The 24,020-nt window shown below is 36.1% G+C and overlaps 1 protein-coding gene across 1 annotated transcript in view; it reads right to left on the bottom strand.

Annotated features, from left to right (window-relative positions):
* LOC115514033 (CD2 associated protein) overlaps positions 1-24,020 on the bottom strand; it is a 136,801-nt gene that overhangs the window by 34,212 nt on the left and 78,569 nt on the right. The window contains exons 6-11 of the mRNA XM_030315672.1: positions 19,178-19,365; positions 16,543-16,621; positions 16,052-16,146; positions 13,603-13,707; positions 8,369-8,405; positions 6,222-6,284 (exon numbers count right to left, since the gene is read on the bottom strand). Of these exons, the coding sequence (XP_030171532.1) occupies positions 6,222-6,284; positions 8,369-8,405; positions 13,603-13,707; positions 16,052-16,146; positions 16,543-16,621; positions 19,178-19,365 (567 nt within the window). The remainder of the gene's footprint in view (positions 1-6,221; positions 6,285-8,368; positions 8,406-13,602; positions 13,708-16,051; positions 16,147-16,542; positions 16,622-19,177; positions 19,366-24,020) is intronic.

The following is a 24,020-nucleotide window of genomic DNA, read 5'->3' as shown; positions in this document are numbered from 1 at the left end:
GCATGCATTTGAGTTCAGGGTCTCCAATAATAACTGCCGCTAAATGAGTCAAACACACAGATCTTGATTTTAATTCCATACTAAATTGTATTACACCAAAATTCCAGAGCACATACTAATTGAAAAGCATATTTTGAATACTGGTTTCCAAATCACTCTGTAATATGAAGAATACTATCCATAGCCAGCACATGAATAGAAAACTACACATTTTTATCACATTTCAATTCCATTAAGTTTTTACTCTGCATTCCTTTTACTGGCTCATAGGAAGAAGAGAACACTCCTAAGCAAACAAGACCTCCAGACTTACAGGCAATATGTTCAATTATGTACCAAAACCAATTTTGCCAGCTTGGAATTCAACGTAAGGCAAAAATACCAAGAATGAGGAGAAAAAAATAAACAAAACATGTTCTACCACTAGGCCCTCCATAAAAGAAATTCGTTAAAAATGTAAGTATGGGGTGCCTGGGTGGCTCAGTCGGTTAAGCACCCGACTTCAGCTCAGGTCATGACCTCACGGTTCGTGGGTTCGAGCCCCGCATCGGGCTCTGTCCTAACAGCTCCGAGCCTGGAGTCTGCTTCAGATTCTCTGTCTCCCTCTCTCTCTGCCCCTCCCTTGCTCACGCTCTGTCTTCCTTTCTCTCAAAAATAAATAAACATAAAAAAATATATATATATAAAATACACACACACACACACATACACAGACACACATATAGGTAGAAAATATGAAATACAAACAAATCAAAGTACAAACAGCAATGAATATGAAAAATCCAAACACTGACTGGGAATCAGGAGAATGCAGATGATGGTTAAGCCATGAGCTTTATATATCTGACTGTCTGAAGAATCAAAAATAAAACAAAAATCCAACTCTGATAGTCTTTATTAATTTTTAGTTCAGCAATTGAGCAAATGAATTAATTCATTAATTAATTAATGAACCAGCAGCAGTCACGCAACCTTCTGCAAGAGAAAATCTTACATAGTAAAGTACAACTGTTTCCAAAAGATAGGGTAAGATTCACAATTCAATCTACTGGGGTTCAGAGTCCCAGAAATCGGCCAACTAGACCCTGAAAATCTGTAGTCTCGTGTATTAACAATGAATTCCTAGCATGTGACTACATTTCCCCAGCAACAATAACTTGTCTCCCTTAATGTCAGATACAGAGACAAAAAAACTCAAGAGGAACATCTACCAGCACAACTCTCCCTTCCTATTCTAATTAGGAAACAATACTGCCAATATTAACATATTGGTGTTTACTTCCTGCCTGGAGGTGTGTGCCATCTGGTTATGTTCTGCTTATGAACTGACTGAAAAATAACAAACCCGGTCTTAACCTGCAGGTATAGAAACTCTAGAGAAAAATGCTCCTCAAGCAAGTGAGCGCAGATTCACTGCCTCCACCAGTAAGTGTTGAATGGCTGGACTTTAGCCCATTATGCCCTTCCTATGGATGTGACTGAGGCTACCAAGGAGAACATGTACATAAAGGTAAACACTTAAATGACTTACAAGCCTAATAGAGCTCCTACACATTTATATGCCTCACTGCCTGGCACTCCAAAATAAACATTAGTTGCTCCCTTCCTTTCATACATAGTTCATACCAAGAACAAGTCATTGAGAATGGAGTGGGTTACTGAGAGGTATGTCCAAGAAACGTTTTCCAAACAGCAGGAGGAAAAACTTCTGCTTCAAAAGTGTTGATATTATTATTCTAATGAAGCATAATATGGCCAGCATTCAGGTATCTCTGAGAAATTAGGGGGCAGAAAACTGCTAAGCATGTTTGAGAAAATCTACATGTTGGCACGGGCAGGAAATAGTCAAGATTTAAACTCCATTCTTTTTTTAAATTTCTTTTTAATGTTTATTTTTGAGAGAGAGAGAGAGAGAGAGACAGACAGAGCACGAGAAGGGGATGGGCAGAAAGAGAGGGAGACAGAATCCAAAGCAGGCTCCAGGTTCCGAGCTGTCAGCACAGAGCCTGACATGGGGCTCGAACCCATGAATCATGAGATCATGACCAGAACTGAAGTTGGACACAACCAACTGAGCCACCCAGGTGCCCCTATAATAGCTGTTTTAATGTCCTTGCTATTTCCATCATCTCTTGCCATTTCTGGGTCTGTTTCATTGACTAATTCTTCTAGTTACAGGTTGCTATTATCCTGCTCCTTTCCATGCCTAATAATTTTTTATCAGATAATGGACACTATATATTTTAAAAAAAATTTTTTTTAACGTTTATTTATTTTTGAGACAGGGAGAGACAGAGCATGGACGGGGGAGGGTCAGAGAAAGAGGGAGCCACAGAATCCGAAACAGGCTCCAGGCTCTGAGCTGTCAGCACAGAGCCCGACATGGGGCTCAAACTCACAGACCGCGAGATAATGACCTGAGCTGAAGTCGGATGCTTAACCAACTGAGCCACCCGGGCGCCCCAGACACTATATATTTAACACTCTCAGGTGTTATACTCTTCCAAATTGTATAGAATCCTGTTCAGGAAATAGTTCAATCTGCTTCCAAGGTAAATGTGAAGACAACTTTAGTCTAAGGTGATATAATCTTTTATGGACTCCATCCTACACTTTATGAAGTCTTTCCCCTGTGGCTTGTGGGAACATGAACTATTAGTGAGTTCCAAAAACTGCTTCACCAAATGCTTTCTAGTAGTTATTTCTCTACCTGTGGAAGTTTCCTTTCATGTGTATATAATTCACAGTACTCAGCCAAAGCCTCATGGTAAGCTGTACTGAGATCTCAGAATGTTCTCTGTGCAGTTCCCTCTATTCTGGCACTCTGCCCCACAAACAGTAGCTGCTTTGACCTCCCTAAACTCCTTTTCTCCTGTTTCCTCAGCTCTAGAGGAAAACCAGACTCTGTTTGGCTTCTTCCTTTCTACTGCCTATAAACTGCTTCTAGACAACAAGCTGGGGTAATGTTAGGACTTGCCTTACTGGCTCAGTGATAACTTCCTTCAGTGATAACAGTCCTAAATGGTCTATTGTCCAATACCTGAAACCACTATTTTATCTATTTTGTCCAGTCTTCTAGTTGTTCAACTCAGGAGGGCAAATTCAGTCCTTGTTACTTCACCAAGCCAGGTTATTGAGCAGATAAATGATCTAAAAATGGATCACCTTCCATTTTGTTAATGGGATCCACACAACTGATTTCAGGGAATATGGGAAGTCATTACTACATTTTAATAAAATCCCTACCTACTTGATGGAGGAGACTATAAAAGGAATATCATAATGTAGGTAATGAAGCCAACAACATAGTTCTCACATTTAGTTCTCAGTATCTTTGTAAAATGAGTCTTTCATGTAGGACCGGTATTATAACCAGGCACCAAAATAAACCAATCCAATGCTCAGACCTAACAATAGCCATATTACATCTGAAATTAAAAAGTACTTTTACTAAGTTGTTTTTGCATGACAAATAAAACATTCTCAAACATAAAGAAAAAAAGAATCTAAAAACTTCCCATGCTGAGCATAGATAACGAGAAAGAGATAAAGCTATGAAAATACATGGCATATTCAGGGACAAGAATGTGGTTACTGTATTTAGTGAATGAAAAGGGTAGAAGATAATACCAAAATTGTAATTTGGGGGGGGGGGGGCCAGTTCCCAATAACAACAAAAGCTGGCTCAGATAAGGATCAACAGGAGCTTTTATTCATTCTTGATGGGAATGCAAAATGGCATAATCTGGAAGATGATGGGACAGTTTCTTATACAACTAAACATACTTTTAACATATGATCTGGCAATCATACTCCTTGGTTATTTTTGCCCAGGTGAACTAAAAGCTTATGTCCACCAAATACCTTGACAAGGATGTTTAATTATACATAGCATCTTTATTCATAACTGACAAAGTTTGGAAGCAACCAAGATGTCCTTCAGTAGGTAAATATGGATAAGCTGTGCTATAGATAGATAATGGAATACTAATCAGCACTAAAAGAAAATGAGCTGTTAAGCCATGAAGACATGGAGAAAACTTAAACACATATCAAAGTGAAAAAGCTACATACTGTATGATTCCAACCATATGACATTCTGCAAAACTATGGAGACAATAAAAAGATTAATGGTCACCAGGGGCTGAGGGAAGGGAGGGATGAAATAACAGAGCAAAGAAGATTCTTAGAATAATAAGACCTATTCTGTTAGACATTGTATTACACATTTGTCAAATTATACATTTGCCCAAACTCATAAAATGTACAACTCAGGAATGAACCCTAATATAAACTATGGACTTCAGGTGATAATGTGTTAGTGGAGGTCCACTCTGGTGCAGGATGTTGATAGTGGGGGAGGCAGTACAAGTGTGGGGCAAGGAGTGTATAGGAATTCTGTGTAGTTACTGCTCAATTTTGTTGTGAATCTAAAACTGTTCTAGAAAATAGTTTATTAAAAAATGAATCTGGCAAAACTATGAAATAGAAGCCAGACACGGGACTAAAGTGAGAGAAATCAGTTAAGAGAATACAGGAACACTGCAGGCAACACACAAGGATAGGCAGAAACAATATTGGCAGTAGAAACAGAAGCATTCTAAAATACTATTCAAGGTTTTGCTTGTACAATCAACAACACAACGGTTAGGGATACCAATACCCTACACAGCTGAACACAGTTACCTGAATATCACTTTTGACTCCCCAAAACTTAACCGAAAGCCTACTGTTGAATAAATGGCCTTACCAATAACATAAACAGTCAATTAACACATATTTTATATGTTATGTACATTATGTACATTATGTACCAATAACATAAACAGTCAATTAACACATATTTTATATGTTATGTACATTATATACTCTATTCTTATAATACATTAAGCTTAAGAAAAAGTTATTAATAAAATCATAAGAAAAATACATTTACAGTGCTGTATTCTATTTATCGAAAAAAATTCACGTACCAATGGACCTGTGCAGTTCTAACCCATGCTGCTCAAGGGTCAACTGTATATATAACCTAAAATACTAGATATAACCATTGCAGATCTTTCTGTACACAAAGAGAAATAGTTATTTTCTCCAAATTAATAATAACAAAACAAAATGATGTTTTTAACAAAATAGATATGGTACCTTGGAATACTTTCCAAGTTTATATGACAAATACAGACAGTGAAAATTAAATAATACATAACAAAGCACTTCCATGTTAGAACTCACTTTAAAAAAAAATTTTTTTTAACATTCATTTATTTTTGAGAGACAGAGAGAGAGCATGAGCAGAAAAGGGGAAGAAATAGAGGGAGACACAGAATCCAAAGCAGGCTCCAGGCTCTGAGCAAGCTGTCCACACAGAGGGAGATCATGACCTGAGCCGAAGTTGGACGCTCAATTGACTGAGCCACCCAGGCACCCCATAACTCACTCTTACACCTAAGAATTTTTTAAAATTTATTTTGAGACTCCAAAAAAGATAAAGTATAACTATTTAATGCTTACTTTCGTTATTTTTTGAAAAAACAAATAATAATAATAATAATATAATGAAATACTATAACCTTACTGAAGTAATAGTTTAACTTTTTAATGAATGTAAATTGGTATCAGTTTGAATAAAACCTTAATTTCCTATCACTCTTGATAAAGTACTTCCTCCCAGAAAACTCCAAATAAATACTGAACAGTTGTTAAAAATCAGTGTAAATCTGACGAATGGATAAAGAAGATGTGGTTTATATACACAATGGAATACTACCTGGCAATGAGAAAGAATGAAATCCTGCCATTTGCAGCAACGTGGATGGAACTGGAGGGTATTATGCTAAGTGAAATAAGTCAGTAAGAGAAAGATACCATATATTTTCACTCATATGTGGATCCTGAGAAACTTAACAGAAGACCATGGGGGAGGGGAAGGGGGGGAAAAAAGTTACAGAGAGGGAAGTAGGCAAACCATGAGAGACTCTTAAATACTGAGAACAAACTGAGGGTTGATGGGGGATGGGAGGGAGGGGGGGTGGGTGATGGGTATTGAGGAGGGCACCTGTTGGGATGAGCACTGGGTATTGTATGGAAACCAATTTGACAATAAATTATATTTAATAATAAAAAAAATCAGTGTAAATCAATCAATGTGGAGAGATATTATTATTTACAATGACAAATCCAAAGAAGAATTATTTTTCTGAAAGCGGAAGAATTACCCTTACCTTTTTCTTCTGGCTTTATAGGAAAATACTTCTTTTCTGTAGCTATTAGCTCAGGCTTTGGAGCTAAGGAAAAAAGCCAAAATTAGTACTTAAAAAAATTAGTTTCAAAGCACAAAAACAATTATACTACTAAGCAGAAAAGGTCAGTTTAAAAATAACATCAGAGGAAAACATGACTTAACAGAAACAACAATGTACCATAATCACTAGGCTAACTATCTAATCCTGCACCTACCACCATTACATGGCTGAGTAGTAACTCTGGTCTCAGTTCCTTCTTTGCCAAATGAAGGTGTTCATACCCTCTACAACACCACTCTCCAGTAGAACTTTTCCATGATGATGGAAATATTCTATTTTTGTGTTATCAATACTGAGTGTGTTGACTTGAAATACTACTACTGTGACTGGGGAATTCAATATTTTATTTGATTTAACTTTAATTAAATTTTGAAAGCCCCAATATGACTAGTGAATAAAAAGCCTAGAACACCAACTTCCATAAAAATTACTTTTAACTTATGCTTTCCTTGCTCTGGGATTAAGTCAGCAAATACAAAGATGAAAACTTGGAGTAGGAAAGGACCTGTATTATTTCTTAAAAGAGCAAATCTTTCAAGAAAATAATTGTACCTCACTTATAAAAATCAAAAATTAGGGGCTAGGGACACCTAGGTGGTTCAGTTAAATGTGGACTCTTGATTTGGGCTCAGGTCATGATCTCCTGGTTGTGAGATGAAATTCCACATCGGGTTCCATGCTGACAGCTCAGAACCTGCTTGGGATTCTCTCTTTCCATCTCTCTGCCCCTCCCCCCCCACCCCCTTGAAAGAAGAGAAGAGAAGAGAAGAGAAGAGAAGAGAAATGAAGAGAAGAGAAGAGAAGAGAAGAGAAGAGAAGAGAAGAGAAGAGGAGAGAAGAGAAGAGAAAAAGAAAACAAAAAACTAGAAAGTAACAGAAGAGGAGAGAAAAGAAAAAGAGAAGAGAAGAGGAGAGGAGAGAAGAGAAAAAGAAAACAAAAAACTAGAAAGTAACAGAAGAGGAGAGAAAAGAAAAAGAGAAACAAAAAGAGAGAAAGAGAAAGAGAAAGAAAAAGAAAAGGAGAAAGAAAAAGAAAAAGAAAAAAAGAAAAAGAGAAGAAAAGAAAAAAAGGAGAAGAAATGAAATTAGGATCTAAAACTTACAGAAATAGACAAAGGGCCAGATTATGAAACTGTAACTCTGGAAAACTCTTTCTAAGTATACCATAATATATTCAACTGCTTAAAAAAATAAAAATAAACTCTTCGAGTTTGTTTACCCCTTCAGCATACTCTCTGAAGAAATACAAATAATTAGTATTTATATGAGACATTAACAAATGAATTTAATGTGAAAAAGTGGAATAACTAATTAGTCAGGTCAATATATTAAGTATTCTATTAATTTTTAAAAATTATTTTTGTTTTTGAGAGACAGAATATGAGTGGGGGAAGGGTAGAGAGAGGGGGAGACACAGAATCCAAAGCAGGCTCCATGCTCTTAGTTGTCAGCACAGAGCCCAACATGGGGCTTGAACCTACAAACTGCAAGATCATGACCTGAGCAGAAGTTGGACGCTTAACCAACTGACCCACACAGGTGCCCCTGAAGTATACTATTCTAAATGCATTCAAACTTGGTCAATTTTCTTAATTAGAAATGACAGGGGCACGTGGGTGGCTCAAAGTGTCCCTCTCTTGATTTCGGCTCAGGTCATGATCTCATGGTTTGTGGGTTGGAGCCCCACATCAAGCTCTGCACAGTGCAGAGCCTGCTTGGGATTCTCTATCTCTCCCTCTTTCTCTCTGGCCCTCCCCTGCTTGCTCTCTTTCTCTCTTTCAAGACTAATAAACTTAAATTGTGTGTGTGTGGGGGGGAAATATGACAAGTCATAACTAAAGTATACAAATTATTTTTAACATCCTATTGTATACAATTTATACTTAAAAAATACAGACTTAATGCATGTGAACACTCAATTTTTATGTATTTCTAGAATTTGTATATATTACATCATATTTGGTTTTTGCTCATATAAATAAATGGTTTACTTAAAATCCAATTTCACCATTTTATAACTTGAAAATATGAAAAACAGCAAACTGAATAATGTGTTTCCTACATACCTGGACCCTTAGCAGGAGGTGGTGGTTTCTTTGGTTTCTATTAAAATAACAATGGTAAAAATATGTGAATACTTACATCTTACATATGCTTAAAATAACTTCTGATCGTTAATAATCTAAATTATATGAGTATCTGTTATAAAATAGTAAGATCTTAACAACCAAAAGGCCACTGACAAAAAATTTATTCTATTAGAACAAATGCCTTCTTGATCAAAATTCAAATATGTCAAAACTTACCAGTGATTATGATAAATCTAAAAAATCTTAATGATAATCAGGGGCACCTGGGTGGCTCAGACGACTAAGCATCCAACTTTGGCTCAGGTCATGATCTCAAATTTGTGAGTTCAAGCCCCACGTCAGCCTCCCTCCTTTCGGCACGGAGCCTGTTTTGGATGCTCTGACTCCCTCTCTGCTCCTCCCCTACTCTTTCTCTCTCTCTCTAAAATAAAGAAGCATTAAAAAAATCATAATGATAATCAAAAATATTCATTATTGCCTCCCCTACTTTAAGATTCTAAGGCACAATTTTACCTCTCTTTAACAGCTGAGTACTGGGGAAAAGGAGAGAGAAGAGTGTTTTTAAAACAAACAACAACAAAAAAAAGAGTCACCTAATAAATATATCTAGCTTATACTCTTGATTCTTCAGAACTCTCAAAGAGAAGATTCAAGGAAAAAGCCCGTTTTTCTTCAATTTATTCAAATTTGTTGGGTTTAGCATTTATTCATTTTTAAGACTTAATGACATCAAAAACTTGAGACATGTGAATCAGGTTTTCCCAAATTAAAATTAACTGATAGTGCTGTATGAACACTAAATAAGCCCTCCCAAATAATGTGTTCCTTGGGTATAAAAATAAAGCACCCAGAAGGCTGAATACTGAATGAAATCGAGCAAAAGAAGGGCCTCAGACAGCATTAACCCCTAGAGTAACCTCTAGTGATTCACTTAACTACATAAAGACTGCAAAGTTTGGAAATTTCAACATTGGCTTAAATAAAATCCAGCAGACCATCTTGCTCTCAGTGTCTGCTCTCCAACTCCATTAGAAAAGGAGCAAGGAGGAGGCAGTCCAAGATGATGGAATAGGAAGACTCTGAACTGACCTCTCGTGGACACGATAAAACTACACCTACATACAGAGCAATTCTTCCTTAAAAATTGAGGGTGGACTGAACAGCTTCTGTACAACAAACAACAGAGGGACCACACAGAGCACAGTAGGAGACAAGGTAACAACACAAAACACACCCCAGATGTAAGGACTTGCAGTAGGGTGTATCATTGAGGGTCCCAAGCAGACACACCTGCCCTGGGGCACAGAAACAAAAGAGCAATTTAAAGGCAAGTAGACTATAAGTGAAGACCATAGAGCTTCTGCCAAATGGTGGAAGGAACTGCTAGAACTCTCTCCAGGGTCGGAGATGCCTGAAATTGCCACTATTTCTTTCCCAACGCTCTACTTTGACAGTGCCAATGAAAGCAGAGTCCAGGCACTCTTGCTGGCCTATTAAAACTGCCCCAGCAAGTCCCAGGCCCCTAACCCACATCAGCTTTCCCACCAAGACAGCCTATTGCCTTTGCCAGCCCCAGCTCTAGCCATCCCAACAAGGTGGCCCTGGAAGCTCCAGCATACCCCAGGCCTGCACACAACAGTTCAAGCCCTCCTGCCCGTGTGGCCCTGGCACAGAGTACATTGGAATGCCTGGTCCCATGTCCACACCAGCTCAAGTCATACACCAACGAGTCCGCGCCAGCTCTAGCCGCAGCCATCCTGCCCATGTGACCTATTGTAGCAAGCCCCAGGGCAACCCTAGCTCACGCCTACTCCAGCTCCAGCTGCCCAACCAAATCCTGTTGGCATACACAGTAAACAAAGGGGACACTGCTACATAAGGCCACTCCTTCAAGACCAAGAGTTAGCTGTTCTGCCAAGTTTACAGACACAAATGCAGAAAGACAAACAACATAAGGAAACAGAATGTTCAAAACAAGAGAACATAAAACCTCAGAAAAAAAAAAACCCTAATAGAGGTAATTAATTTACTTGATAAGCAATTCAAAGTAATGGTCATAAAGATGCTTGCTCAACTTAGAAGAATCAAGAAATACAGTAAGAACCTTAACAAAGCGGTAGAAAATATAAGAAGGTACCAAAAAGCAGTCAGAGCTGAAAATTTCAATAACTGAACTAAGAAATACACTAGAGGACATCAACAGATTAGAGCATACGGAAGAATGGATCACTTGAATGGAAGATAGAATAGTGGAAATCACCCAATCAGAACAGCAAAAGAAGAAAGAATTTTTAAAAAATGAGAATAGTTTAAGAGACTTCAGAAATGACAATAATTGTACTAACATTCACACTGTAGGGGTTTCAGAAGGATAAAAATAAGAGGCAGAAAATCTGTTTGAAGAAATAATGGCTACAAACATCCTTAACCTAGTAAAGGAAAGACATCCATGTCCAGGAAGTACAGAGAGTTCCAAACAAGATGAAACCAAAGAGAGCCATACAAAGATATATTATAATTAAAAATGGCAAAAGTTAGGGGCGCCTGTGTGGCTCAGTCAGTTAAGTGTCCAACTTCAGTTCAGGCCATGAACTGACAGTACGGAGACTGGAGCCTTCTTCAGTCTCTGCCTCCCTCTCTCTCCGTCCCTCTCTCTCCCTCCCTCCCTTTCTCTCTCTCTCTCAAAAACAAACAGTAAAAAAAAAAAAAAAAAAAAACTTTAATAAGAAATAAATTCCAAAGACTGAAATCATAACAAGTAACTTTGCCAACCCCAACGGTATGAAATTAGAAATTAACTGCAAGAAGAAACCTGGAAAAGCACAAACATATGGAGACTAAACAATGCTACTAAACAATCAATGGGTCAACAAAGAAATCAAAGAGAAAATAAAAAACTATGTTGAAACAAATGAAAAATACAAACACAACTTTCAAACGTATAGAACATATCAAAAGCAGTTCTAACAGACAAGTTTATAGCAATCTCAAGAAATATGAAAATTCCCAAATAAACAGTATTAATTTACATGTAAAGAAACTAGAAAAAGAACAAAACCCCAAGTTATGAGAACAAAGACCAAAGCAGAAATAAAATGAAACAGAGATTGAAAAACAGACAAGATCAATGAAATTAAAAGCAGATTACTGAAAAGATAAACAAAATCAATAAACCTCTAGTCAAAATCATGAAGAGAAAAAGACAGGACCCAAATAAATAAACACCAGAAGCTATAACTGACACGATAAAAATATAAAGGATCCTAAGAAATTAGTACAATTACATGCCAACAAATTGGCAAACACAGAAGAAATGGATAATCATGATAACCACATAAAAAGTATGATTCTAGAAATGTATCCATTTCTTCTGGGTTCCAAGACTTGATTACAAAAAAATAATAAATAGACCGATTACAAATAATAAAATTCAATCAGTAATTTTAAAACTCCCAGAAACAAAGGTCCAGGACCAGAGAGCTTCACAGATGAATTCTACCAACATTTAAAGAGTTAGTAACTATCCTTCTCAAATTATTCCAAAAAATCGAAGAAGAAGGAATGCTTCCAAACTCATTTTACGAGGCCAGCATTACCCTGATATCAAAACCAGTCAGATATCACACACACAAAAAGAAAATTACAGGCAATATCCCTGGTGAATATAGATGTAAAAATTGCCAACAAAATATTAGCAAAATGAATTGAACAATATGTCAAAAGGATCATATACCATGATCACGTGGGACTTATTTCAGGGATGCAAGAATGACTCAACATTTGCAAATCAATCAACATAACACACCATTTTAACAAAATGAAGGATAAAAATCATATCATCTTAACAGATGCAGAAAGACCGTTTAAAAAAATACAATATCCATTTATAAAAACTCTCTCAACAAAGTGGGTATAGAAGGAATGTACATCAAAACCATAAAGTCCATACATGACAAACCCACAGTTAACATTATACTCAATGGTGAAAAGCTAAAAGGCTTTCCTCTAGGATCAGGAATAAGACAAGGACTCCCCCATGCTTATTCAACATAGTACTAGAAACCTTGGCCATAGCAATTAGGCAAGAAAAAGAAAAGCATCCAAATTGGAAAGGAAGAAGTAAAACTGTTCACTACTGGAAGATAATATATTATATATAGATGATGTATACATACACAATGGAATACTCCTCAGCCATTAAAAGAATGAAATCTTACCATTTGTGACAACACAGATGGACCTACACAATAATATACTAAGCGAAATAAGTCAGACAGTAATGACAATACTGTATGATTTCACTTATATGTGGAATCTAAAAAACAAGACAAATGAATAAACAAAACAGAAATAGACTCCCATAGACATAGGAAACAAACTCCTGGTGACTGTAAGGGAGAAGGTGAAATAGGGAGCAGATAAAATAAGATTAAGGGGAGTAAGAAGTACAAACTTCCAGTTATAAAATAACTAAGTCATGGGGCTGTAATGAACAACATAGAGAATATAGTCAATAATGTTATAATAACTTTGTATGGTGATAGATGATAACTAGACTTATCACGGGTGCCATTTTGTAGTATATAAAAATATCTAAACCTTATGATCTACAATACCTAAAACCAATAGGACACTGTATGTAATTATACTTCAGTCAATCAATCAATCCTCAATTAGATCCATTCTTCCATGGGGGAAAAAGGGATCAAGTTGCAGAAAAGCAAAAGATCACTGACGAATGACTCAGCCTCACTTTATTCACTGTAAGAAGTGAGACAGAGGTCTTAAGTCTTGTAAGAAAGCAAGGACTGCTTCTTACCCTCCCAAAAATGCACTACAGAGTAATATAGTAAGATTAACAGTTCCTTAAAATAAGATTTTCAACAAAAGTACAATTAAAGTGTAAATTCTTCCAGGCAAGTGTTAATTTGTCTAACTAGTATGAGAGACTTTTTTCTTTAAATTATAATAAAGTAATGAAGTCTAAGGTTACTTTTCAATATAGTCAGTGGGGAAAGAAAACCTGAAATAAAGCACAGAACTGAAATATTCTTTTGTTTTACTACAGCTCAAATCAATTTTACCTGAATATATAAACTGGAAACCGCCTCATAAAGTTGTTCAGTAATAATGCAAACAAAACTGTTTGTAAAGAAATACTGGCCAAAGGTTCATTAAACAGTTATCATCATTGAAAAACAAAAGCTTACTGGGAAGTCTTTATCCAGTTCATTTATCTGAATAGCAAAATTATCTGGAAATACTCCTTCTCTCCCATTGAGTTCACCCTTCCACCAGCCAGTTTCTCCAGTCTCCTATAATGCAAATGAAAAATCAAATAATTACATTAATTTTATATTATTTAAATATATATTTACTTATTAAACATTATATAAACTTATTTATATAAATACTGTGAACTATACACAAGTATTATATTTAAAATTGAAATATAATAATAAATATAACATTCACAATGCAAAATATTATATAATATTAATAATAGGTGTTATCTTTAGGGGCACCTGGGTGGCGCAGTCGGTTAAGCGTCTGACTTCAGCCAGGTCACGATCTCGCGGTCCGTGAGTTCGAGCCCCGCATCAGGCTCTGGGCTGATAGCTCAGAGCCTGGGGCCTGTTTCAGATTCTGTGTCTCCCTCTCTCTCTGCCCCTCCCCCGTTCATGCTCTGTCTCTCTCTGTCCCAAAAATAAATAAAACGTTGAAAAAAAAATTTAAAAAAAAAAATAGGTGTTATCTTTAAATAAGAAAAAAGTTCACAACAAAATATAAAAATACTGAATTCCATTATTTTTACAAGAAAAAAAAAGGGTTGGGGAGCCTGGGTGGGTCAGTTGGTTGAACGTCTGACTGTGGGCTCGAGCTCAGAGCCTGGAGCCTGCTTCAGATTCTATGTCTCCTTCCCACCCCTCCCCAACTCCCACTCACATTCTGTTTCTCTCTCTCAAAAATAAACATTAAAAAAAAATTTTTTTTTACGAAAAAGAAAAAAAAAGAGTTAAACAGATCATAAGGTCCTCCCTAAAAAGCAAATATTACGCATACATTACTTCCAGCAGTAGTTATAAAATTGAGATTTTTTGTTTTAATGAGTCAAAAATTTTAGGGGCACCTGGGTGGCTCAGTTGGTTAAGCATCAACTTTGGCTCAGGTCATGATCTCGCGGCTTGTGAGTTCGAGTCTTGCATCGGGCTCTGTGCTGACAGCTCAGAGCCTGGAGCCTGCTTCAGATTCTGCGTGTCCCTCTCTCTCTGTCCCTCCCCACTCACGCTCTATGTCTCTCTCTCTCAAAAATGAATAAACTTTAAAAAATAAATAAAAAACAAATGAGTCAAATAATTTTAAAATTTGGTTTATGAGGATAAAAGGTTTTCAGCGAAGAGAAAGGACAAAGTGCTGAGAAGAGGGTGGACAGAGAATATGACTTTCTAACCTGTATCTTACTTAACATTCTTAACACTTTATATACCAAAACACAATCATATTATTCATTTCTCTAGAAATTAACAAGTTATTCCACAATTCCTTCTAAATACCACCTGGCCATGAGAAATAAGGTGCAACCAGTCCAAAACTGTATGGATATTAAAAATTACATATACTAAACCATCCGATAACAAAGTCAATTTAAGACAAGGGAAAATTTTTCAGAAATTGTGCTATACAGTCATTAACAAAAACTGTATTTTATTTATAGTTTTCTTCTATTACGGATAGTTACAGGGGCACCTGTGTGGCTGAGTCAGTTGAGCATCTGACTTCAGCTCAGGTCGTGATCAAGCGGTTTGTGAGTTTGAGCCCCACATCAGGCTCACTGCTGTCAGTGCAGAGCCCCCTCTCTCTGCCACTCCCTCGCTTGCACTCTCTCAAAAATAAAACAATAACAACAAAAAAAAATAGTTAAAGGATTCTGCCCAGACCCAAATACTCCTGGGTTTTCTTTTTCTTTTTCCATAATTCATTCTAAGTTATAAAACTACTTAACTCTTTGAAATAGCTGCATCATTTTCCAAACACAGTATGGTCTCATAAACGTCTACAATATTGATGGAATTGTTTCCCTATTCATTTTTTTTTTAATTTTTAAAGTTTATTTTTGAGAGAAAGAGAGAGAGGGAGAGACAGTGTGGGTGTGAGGGAAGGGCAGAGAGAGAGAGAGAGGAAGAACATAATCCCAACCATGCTCCCCTGTTGTCAGTGTAGAGCCAGATGCAGAGCTCTATCCGATCCCATGAACCGTGAGATCATGACCTGAGCTGAAATCAAGAGTCAGACACTTAAACGACTGAGCCATCCAGGGGCCCCATTCTTTTTCTTGTTATATTATAAACGATACAAAAAGCATTAGATGCAAAAAAAATGTAATGGGGTAAACTAGGAAGTGAGAACAGAAACTTAGAGGAGCTGGGGCTAGAGAGAAAATATAACAGGATGGCAAAAGTAATCCCCAAAACATCAATTATTATACAAACAGACAATAAAAATCTACTCAAAAAAAACTTTCTGAGAATTTACCACGTGTCATGTTCTCAGGACACAGAAACAAGACAAAATCCCAGCTCTTCCAGAGCTTACATTGTACGGGGAAATAGAAGAATGAATAAATTAAATAATTCACCAAACACCTGACAAGTATCTTACCTTACTTATCAAGTGGATTATCTCTCCCTCTTTAAAAGAAAGCTCATCTTCATTAGTACCTTCATAGGCAAATAATGTTCTACAATATTCCTTAGCTAAAATAAAGAAAGTAAATAATGCAGATTAAATAAATTGGTTTTTTTAACAATACTTATTAAGCCTCTACTTTGTGTTAAAAAAAGTACACTAGAAGCTGTTAAAGAAAATTTAATAATGTCGGCCGACACTATATACTGAATTAAGTAACAATTTCATTAATTCATACTTTCAAATAGTTCCTAGTGCTAATATGTTCTAGGCGCTGGTTCTAACTGTAGGGAGATACATCAGTGAACAAAGCACACTGAACTCTTTGACCCTGCAGTGCTTACCTCTAGTAGGATCTAATACTCTGATCAAGTAGTACAGTGTTGATATACAGTTTCAAAAAATCTAATAATACATTTGAGCGTGCTTCTTTCCCAACATGAAAATTTTATTCAAAAATTTACCTTTAATTTTACTTTCCGTGTCTGTTTTTGTTATCTCCACACTCTGAGTTTTGGATCCTACTGACTGTATAATTAAGGGCTAGAAAAGAAAAGGACGGTATCAACTATTTTAAGTGAGAATTAAGATAACAGTATTAAACAAAATTTTCATTTGCAGTAAGCCAGCCTTCCCTAATGGTACTTATAGCCAGGTTAGTAATGTGACTGAAAAGACAGAGATAACAAAACTACTGAAATGATAGCTCAGAACTTCAAATTTTTAAAACTTCCTATCTTAAGAATAATACACATTCTGATACCCATAATACCCATAAGTGTCACTTAATGTTAACCCTCCAAAATAAATAAAAATAATAGCACCTGAAAATGTACTGAGTAGGAACTCCTTAGCTAAACACTTTACACACCTTATAACTTAATCCTCTGAATAATCTGTATAAAGTAAGCATTATTATTCGTTCCTCTTACAGACTAGGAAGCAGTTAAGAAACCTGCCCACCGTAACAGTAATTTAGTAGTGGAGCCTGGATTTGAACCTAGGAAGTCTGACTCTAGAAAGTGGGCTTTTAAACCACAGCACTAAACTTCCCTAGGATGAGATAGAGAAAAAAAAAAAAAAAAGGTCTTTATACTTCATTGCTGCTATCTGAATGAAAACACCTAGGTAATGTTACAACCCTTACAACTATAGTCAGTAGAAAATTTTACATTGTAATTGACTAAAGTAAGTCCTTCTCATACTAGTGTTTTCCTTGACTTCTCTCCCCAGAAAGAACATTACTTTTGACCTTAGCTTTCATTAGTTAAAAATCTAAATATACTACTAACTTACCTATCACTGTGTGTTCTGTTTCTCTTTTAAGATACTCACTTTAATTTTTCACAAGTCTAACCATCATTTCTTCTAATCTGATATCAATCACCTACAAATATAGCAAATGTGCTCTCTATCAATTCCTGGATCAGTGATCAAAAGCAAGGCTTGCAAGGCTCTCAAATAGGGTGATATTTGAGAGGACTCTCACTAACAGTTACTCTTGAGTAGTGAACATTGTAAGTGGCAACTGAAAGAGTATTAGTGTAATCATTAACTAAATAAAATTATTCGTTATGAATCATAAGCTTTAAAATTTTTTTTTTCAACGTTTATTTATTTTTGGGACAGAGAGAGACAGAGCATGAACGGGGGAGGGGCAGAGAGAGAGGGAGACACAGAATCGGAAACAGGCTCCAGGCTCTGAGCCATCAGCCCAGAGCCCGATGCGGGGCTCGAACCCACGGACCGCGAGATTGTGACCTGGCTGAAGTCGGATGCTTAACCAACTGCGCCACCCAGGCGCCCCTCATAAGCTTTAAAGTTAGAAAGGAGCCCCAGATTATCTAATGTCCTTCATAATGCAAACAGTGCTTCTCCAGCATCCCTGGCTATTATATGGCTGGCTATACAGCACCATTCCAAAAACCACAAGAATTCCAATCTTTACCTTGAATCAAGGTATCAAAACCAAGAACCAATTAGGCCCCATAATCTTACTGCCAGACAGTCTCAGAGCTAGGAGACGGTAGGGTAGAAAGTACAAGTTCTCTTTCCTGAACCCAAATCATTATTACATGAAAATATATGTAGCAAACTGGGAAAGAAAAAATATGTGGAAACTAACCATTTTAGAAGAAAACTTGAGAATATATTTCACCAACCAAATCAGTCTAATTAGTGAAATATAGCGGAACTAGGTAAGTAAATACTGAAATACTTTCAACTCTTAAAACTTAAATACAGACATACAACTGAGAACTAAAATGAAACAATGCCCTAAAAGTCAACAGGAAAACCTCCTAACTGAAGTACTCAATCTGTACCTCTAAGGTGTGAACCTCAAAAAACAGCCTTGAAATTCATGTTCTAAAAATTGTAGCTCTTTTCCCCCAAAACAAAACGTTATTAGTTTATTTCAAAATCTGTTACTAAAGGGGTGCCTGCATGGCTTGGTTAGAGGATCGTACGGCTCTTGATGTTGGGGTTGTGAATTAAAACCCAACACCTGGTGGGAGATTACTCAAATAAATAAAACTTAAAAAAAAAAATCTTTGAAACCTATTATTAGATGTTATAATTTATGGTACATTCATTTTGATTTATTTCATAATGCCATCAAAATGCTAATGAAAAACAAAGTTCTCCATACATTTAGAGGAGAAGCAAATTTCACCACTGCCAACAATCCAGAGGAGAGTTAAGTAGTGCCTAATTAACTTAATACCTCATTGTGAATCCATTTTAAAATGACCCATTTTAGGCCTATTTCAAATTTAAAGAAAAAGTATGTAATTTTAGCTTTAAAAGGCAAAAAACAAAACAAAACAAAAAAACTCCTGCCCTTCCCATTTTTACCTATGGTAACTAAAAACTTAGAAAAGTTGGTATTAATACCAATAAACATTCTCATTTTATAAGAATCAAACATAAACATTAACCAGTGTAATGCTGAAAACAGTTTCTCACAGTCGTCTCAATCATAACCAATTATTAGCAATCTCAAAAAAGGGTGTGTAACAGAGTTGCAAACTGACTTACACCTTAAAAAGTGCTTCATGAGAGAGTTAAGTAGAGTTAATCTAAGTTCACCATTATTACCTTTTCTGTTTTCTTTTCTTCTGCTTCACTGCCAGATGTTCTCGTCCTCAGTTTCACAGAGCCTTCTTTAAAAATGTCTCCAAATCCAATCCCTCGAATTTTCTTTGGCTGTGTGACTGATCCCAGTGCAGCCTCATTCCCACTGCCCAGAGACGCTGAGGGTGAGGTAGGCCCAGCAAAAACATTTTCTGAAAGAATAATTTGCTTTTGAAGAATGCAGAATTACAAAGATCGTGATATTTCCCTCCCATATTGTTTACATCCTATGCCTAATTAAAAATGATAAAGTTAAATGACAGAGTACGAAAATATCCAAAAAAGTAAGATACGCTTATACTGCATTTTTTGGATACTGTTTAAGATGGTATCAATTTTAGGTATATTCAATTAGTAAAATGTTAATTAAGAAATGTAGGGGGCGCCTGGGTGGCTCCGTTGGTTGAGCATCTGACTTCAGCTCAGGCCGTGAGCTCACGCTTCAGCTGGTGAGTTTAAGCCCTGCACAGGTTCGCTGCTGTCAGGCTGCCAGCGTAAAGCCGGGTTCTGGTTCAGACCCTCTGTCTCCCTCTCGGCCCCTCCCCCACTTGCACTCTCCTAAAAATAGACAAATATTTTTTAAAAAAAGATTAAATGCTTGATAGGATTCAGTATTTTGTGTGAAGACTTTTGATAATGAATTCAAATTTCTTCATATGCTACTCAGACTTTGTATTACTTCTATTTGTTGAGAAGTTGTACTATTCAAGGAATTTGTATATCTAAGTTATCAAATTCATGAGTATATTTTTTCATTATCCCTTTAATGTCTGATCTGTGGTGACATTCACATCTGGTTATTAATCAGACAGTAATATTTTCTTTTTTCTTCAATCAGTCATTAGACCTTTATCAATTTTGTATCTTTTCAAAAAACTCAACTGTTGAACCTGATCTTCTTGAATGTTGGCTTGTTTTTTATTTCATAGTTTCTTGCTCTCATTTCCTGCTCCAAATTATTTCAGGTTTACTTTGCTCTTCTTTTATTGATTTCAGATAAAAACTTAGATCACGGACATTAGTTTTTTCTTTTCTAGTATTAGCATTGAAAGCAATAAATTTCTCCATAGGTGCTGTTTTACCTGCATTCCACAAATTTTGATTGTTTCCATTTTTTTCATTTGAAAAACCAGTTTTTTCCCTCACAATTTCTTCTTTGACCCACAGGTTACTTACAAATATTGTTTAGTTTCCAAGTAACTGAGGATTTCCCAAATATCTATTACTAAAATAATTCCATTGTATTCACAAAACCTACTTCATAGGACTTGAAATCTTTTAAGTTTTCTGAGACTTCTTTGATGCCCAAACATTAAGGGTGTATCTGGTAATATTCCATGTACTCTTCAAAGGAATGTATATTCTCTTACCAGGTTAACTATCCATAAACATCAGTTAGATCCACTTATTTGATTATTCGAGTTTTCTACATCATCACTAATTTCTATCAATTAATGAGAGAAGCATGTTCAAATCTATGTGTGGATTTGCCTGTTTTAGTTCTGGCAGTCTCTGTCTCACGTACTTTGAAGTTCTGGTATTACATTACACATACAGGGGTGCCTGGATGGCTTAGTCAGTTAAGCATCTGACTCTTGATTTCGGCTCAGGTCACGATTTCACAGTTGTGAGATCGAGTCCCACATCAGGCTCTGCACTGAGTATGGAACCTGCTTGGGATTCTCTCTCCCCCCACCTTTCCCTTCCCCTCCCCTGCTCTCTCTCAAAATAAATAAACATTTTTTTTTTTTAAATAATGCAGTTTTAGAATTGTTACATAATTTTTATGAATTGACTCTACCATTATGAAATGTTCCTTTTTATCCCTGGTAATATATTTTTTTCCTAAAATACACTTCGACATTAATGTAACCATTCTAGATTTCTTATGCTTTGCACTGAATTCCCTTTTTCTTCTTTCGTTTAACCACTACCTTAATATTTCAAGTGAGCTTCTGGTAGGAAGCATATTAAGCATATTATCCAGTCAACTGCCTTTTCAATTAGAGTTTTTAGAGAACTTAATTTTCATGTAATCACTGATGTGGTTTAAATCCATTATCTTGCTATTTGTTTTCTATTTACCCAGTTGATCTTTGTTCCTTTCTCTCTCTTTTTGTTTTGGGTTGTTTTCTGCTTTAACAATAGACTTTTATTTTTTTCATTTTGGGAGTTTAGAAGCCAGATCAGTGCTGGCATGTTGGGTTCTGGTGAGATCTCTCTTCCTGACTTACAGATGGCTGCCTTCTCACTGTGCCCTCATACGGCCTTTCCTCAGTATGTGCACATAGAGACAGTGGGCTCTGTTGTCTCCTTTTTTATTAAGATATAACTGACATATAACACTATATTAGTTTTAGGTGTACAAATAATGATTCCATACATGTATGTATGTATGTGTGTGTGTGTGTGTGTGTGTATAGTGAAACGATCACCAGTCTTAATTAACACCTATCACCATACAGTTACAAATTTTTTTTCTTATAACGAAAATTTTCAACATCTTCTCTCCTATGAATTTTCAAATATACAATTTTATTAACTACAGTAACCATACTCTGCATTACATCCCCAGAACTTATTTTTATATATAATAAATTTATAAATTTATATATATATGTTTATATATAATTGGAAGTTTGTGCCTTTTGACCACCTTCACCCATTCTGCCCATCCTATACCCCTTGCTTCTGGCAACCACCAATGTTTTCTGTATCTCTAAGTTTAGTGTGTTTTTAGATTCTACATCTAAGTGAGATCATACAGTATGTGTCTTCATCTGTCTGACTTATTTCATTTGTAAGTCATCCATGACTTATTTCGCTTATAAGTTTTATCCATGTTGATGCAATCGGTAAGATTTCTTTATATTCTGTGGCTGAATAATATTCCATTGTATATATATAACATTTTCTTTTTTTAATTTAATGTTGTAGTTTTTTGTTGTTTTTTTTTTTTGATAGAGAGCACACACGAGAGTGTGTGCACAAGAGTGTGTAAGCAGGAGAGGAGTAGAGAAAGAAGGAGAGAGAGACTTCCAAGATCAGCGCAGGGCTTGATCTCACAAACTGCAAGATCATGGCCAGAGTTGAAAACCGAGAGTCAGATGCTCAACTGACTGAGCCACCCAGGTGCCCCATAATACATTTTCTTTATCCATTATGTAAATAATGCTCTGATGAACACAAGGGTGCAGGTATCTTTTCAAGTTAGTGTATTACTCTTCTTTAGGTAAATGACCATAAGTGGGATTGCTGGATCACATGGTAGTTTTAAGTTTTTGAGGAACCTCCATACTGTCATAGTGCCTGTGCCAATTTACATTCCCACCAACAGTGCAGGTCGCTTCCCTTTTGTCCACATCGTCACAAACACTTCTGGTCTTTTTGATAACAGCCATCTGAACAGGTGTGAGGTGATATTTCATTGTGGTTTCGGTTTGTACTCTTCTGAATATTAGTGATGTTGAGCATCTTTTCATGTATATATTGGGCATCTGTACATCATCTTTGAAAAAATACCTATTCAGATCCTCTGCCCATTTTTAATGGTTTTTAGTTTGGATAAGCTCTCTCTCTCTCTCTATATATATATATACACATGTGTATATATATATAAATATGGAGATTAATGTCTTCTAAGATAAATGATTTGCAAATATTTTCTCCCATTCCATAAGCTGCCTTTTCATTCTGTTGATGGGTTCCTTTGCTGTGGAGAAGATTTTTAGACGGATGTAGTCCCATTTGTTCATTTTTGCTTTTGGAGTCAAGTCCAAAAACTCATCTCCAAGACTGATGTCAAAGAGCTTACCACCTAGGTTTTCTTCTAAGTTTATGGTTTCAGGTATTTGTTGAAGTCCTTAATCCATTTTGAGCTGATATTCGTGTCTTTTTTTTTTTAAGTAATTTTTACCACTTCATTTTATTATTTATTAGCTATTCCTCATTGTTTTACTTTCTTAGGGGTTGCTCTAGCTTTATAATATGCCATCTTTAACCCAACAAAATCTACATTCAAATAACACTATACCACTTCACATACAATGGGCACATTTCCATTTCATCTCTTCTGTGTTTAGAACTACTATTGTCATACATACATACCTATATTTTACTTCTACATTATGTTTCCCATGATATATTATTTTGTTTTAAATAGTCAATTATCTTTTAAAGAAATTTAAAAATGGGAAACTTTTATGCTTATCCACATATTTACCTCTATTTTTGTCACTCTTCATTCTTCTTATATAGACACAAGTTCCCATCTAGTATCATTTTACTTTTTTCCTGGACAATTTGCTTTAATTCTTCTTTAGGATGCATTCTGCTGGTAATGAATTCTCTATTATTCTTTGGCTGAAAACTTTTTTTAAACAGGTTCCACGCTTGCCCAGTGCACAGCCCAACACGGGGCTTGAACTCAGGACCCTGAGATCAAGACCTGAGCTGAGAGTAAGAGTAAGACACATAACCGACTGAGCCACCCCAGGTGTCCCAGGCTGAAAACTTTTTTACCTCACCTTTATTCTGAAGAGTATTTTCACAAAAATAGGATTCTAGGTTGACCACTTTTCTTCTTCCAACACTTCAAAGATCTCATTCCATTACCTTCCACCATACTTAGTTTCTGATGATTATCTGTGGATTTTTATCTTTTTTATTTTTAAGTTTATTTATTTTTAGAGAGAGAAAGAGAGAGCAGACTTGTGTGTGACACAGGGAGAGAGAGAATCCTAGGCAGGCTCCTTGCTGTCAGCGCAGAACCCAACACAGGGCTCTATCTCATGAACCGTGAGATCAT

This window comes from Lynx canadensis, chromosome B2, assembly GCF_007474595.2.
Source record: "Lynx canadensis isolate LIC74 chromosome B2, mLynCan4.pri.v2, whole genome shotgun sequence".
In the NCBI taxonomy this organism is placed as follows: domain Eukaryota; kingdom Metazoa; phylum Chordata; class Mammalia; order Carnivora; family Felidae; genus Lynx; species Lynx canadensis.
The sequence above is the reverse complement of the archived record's forward strand: the minus strand, read 5'-3'. Positions and strand labels throughout refer to the sequence as shown.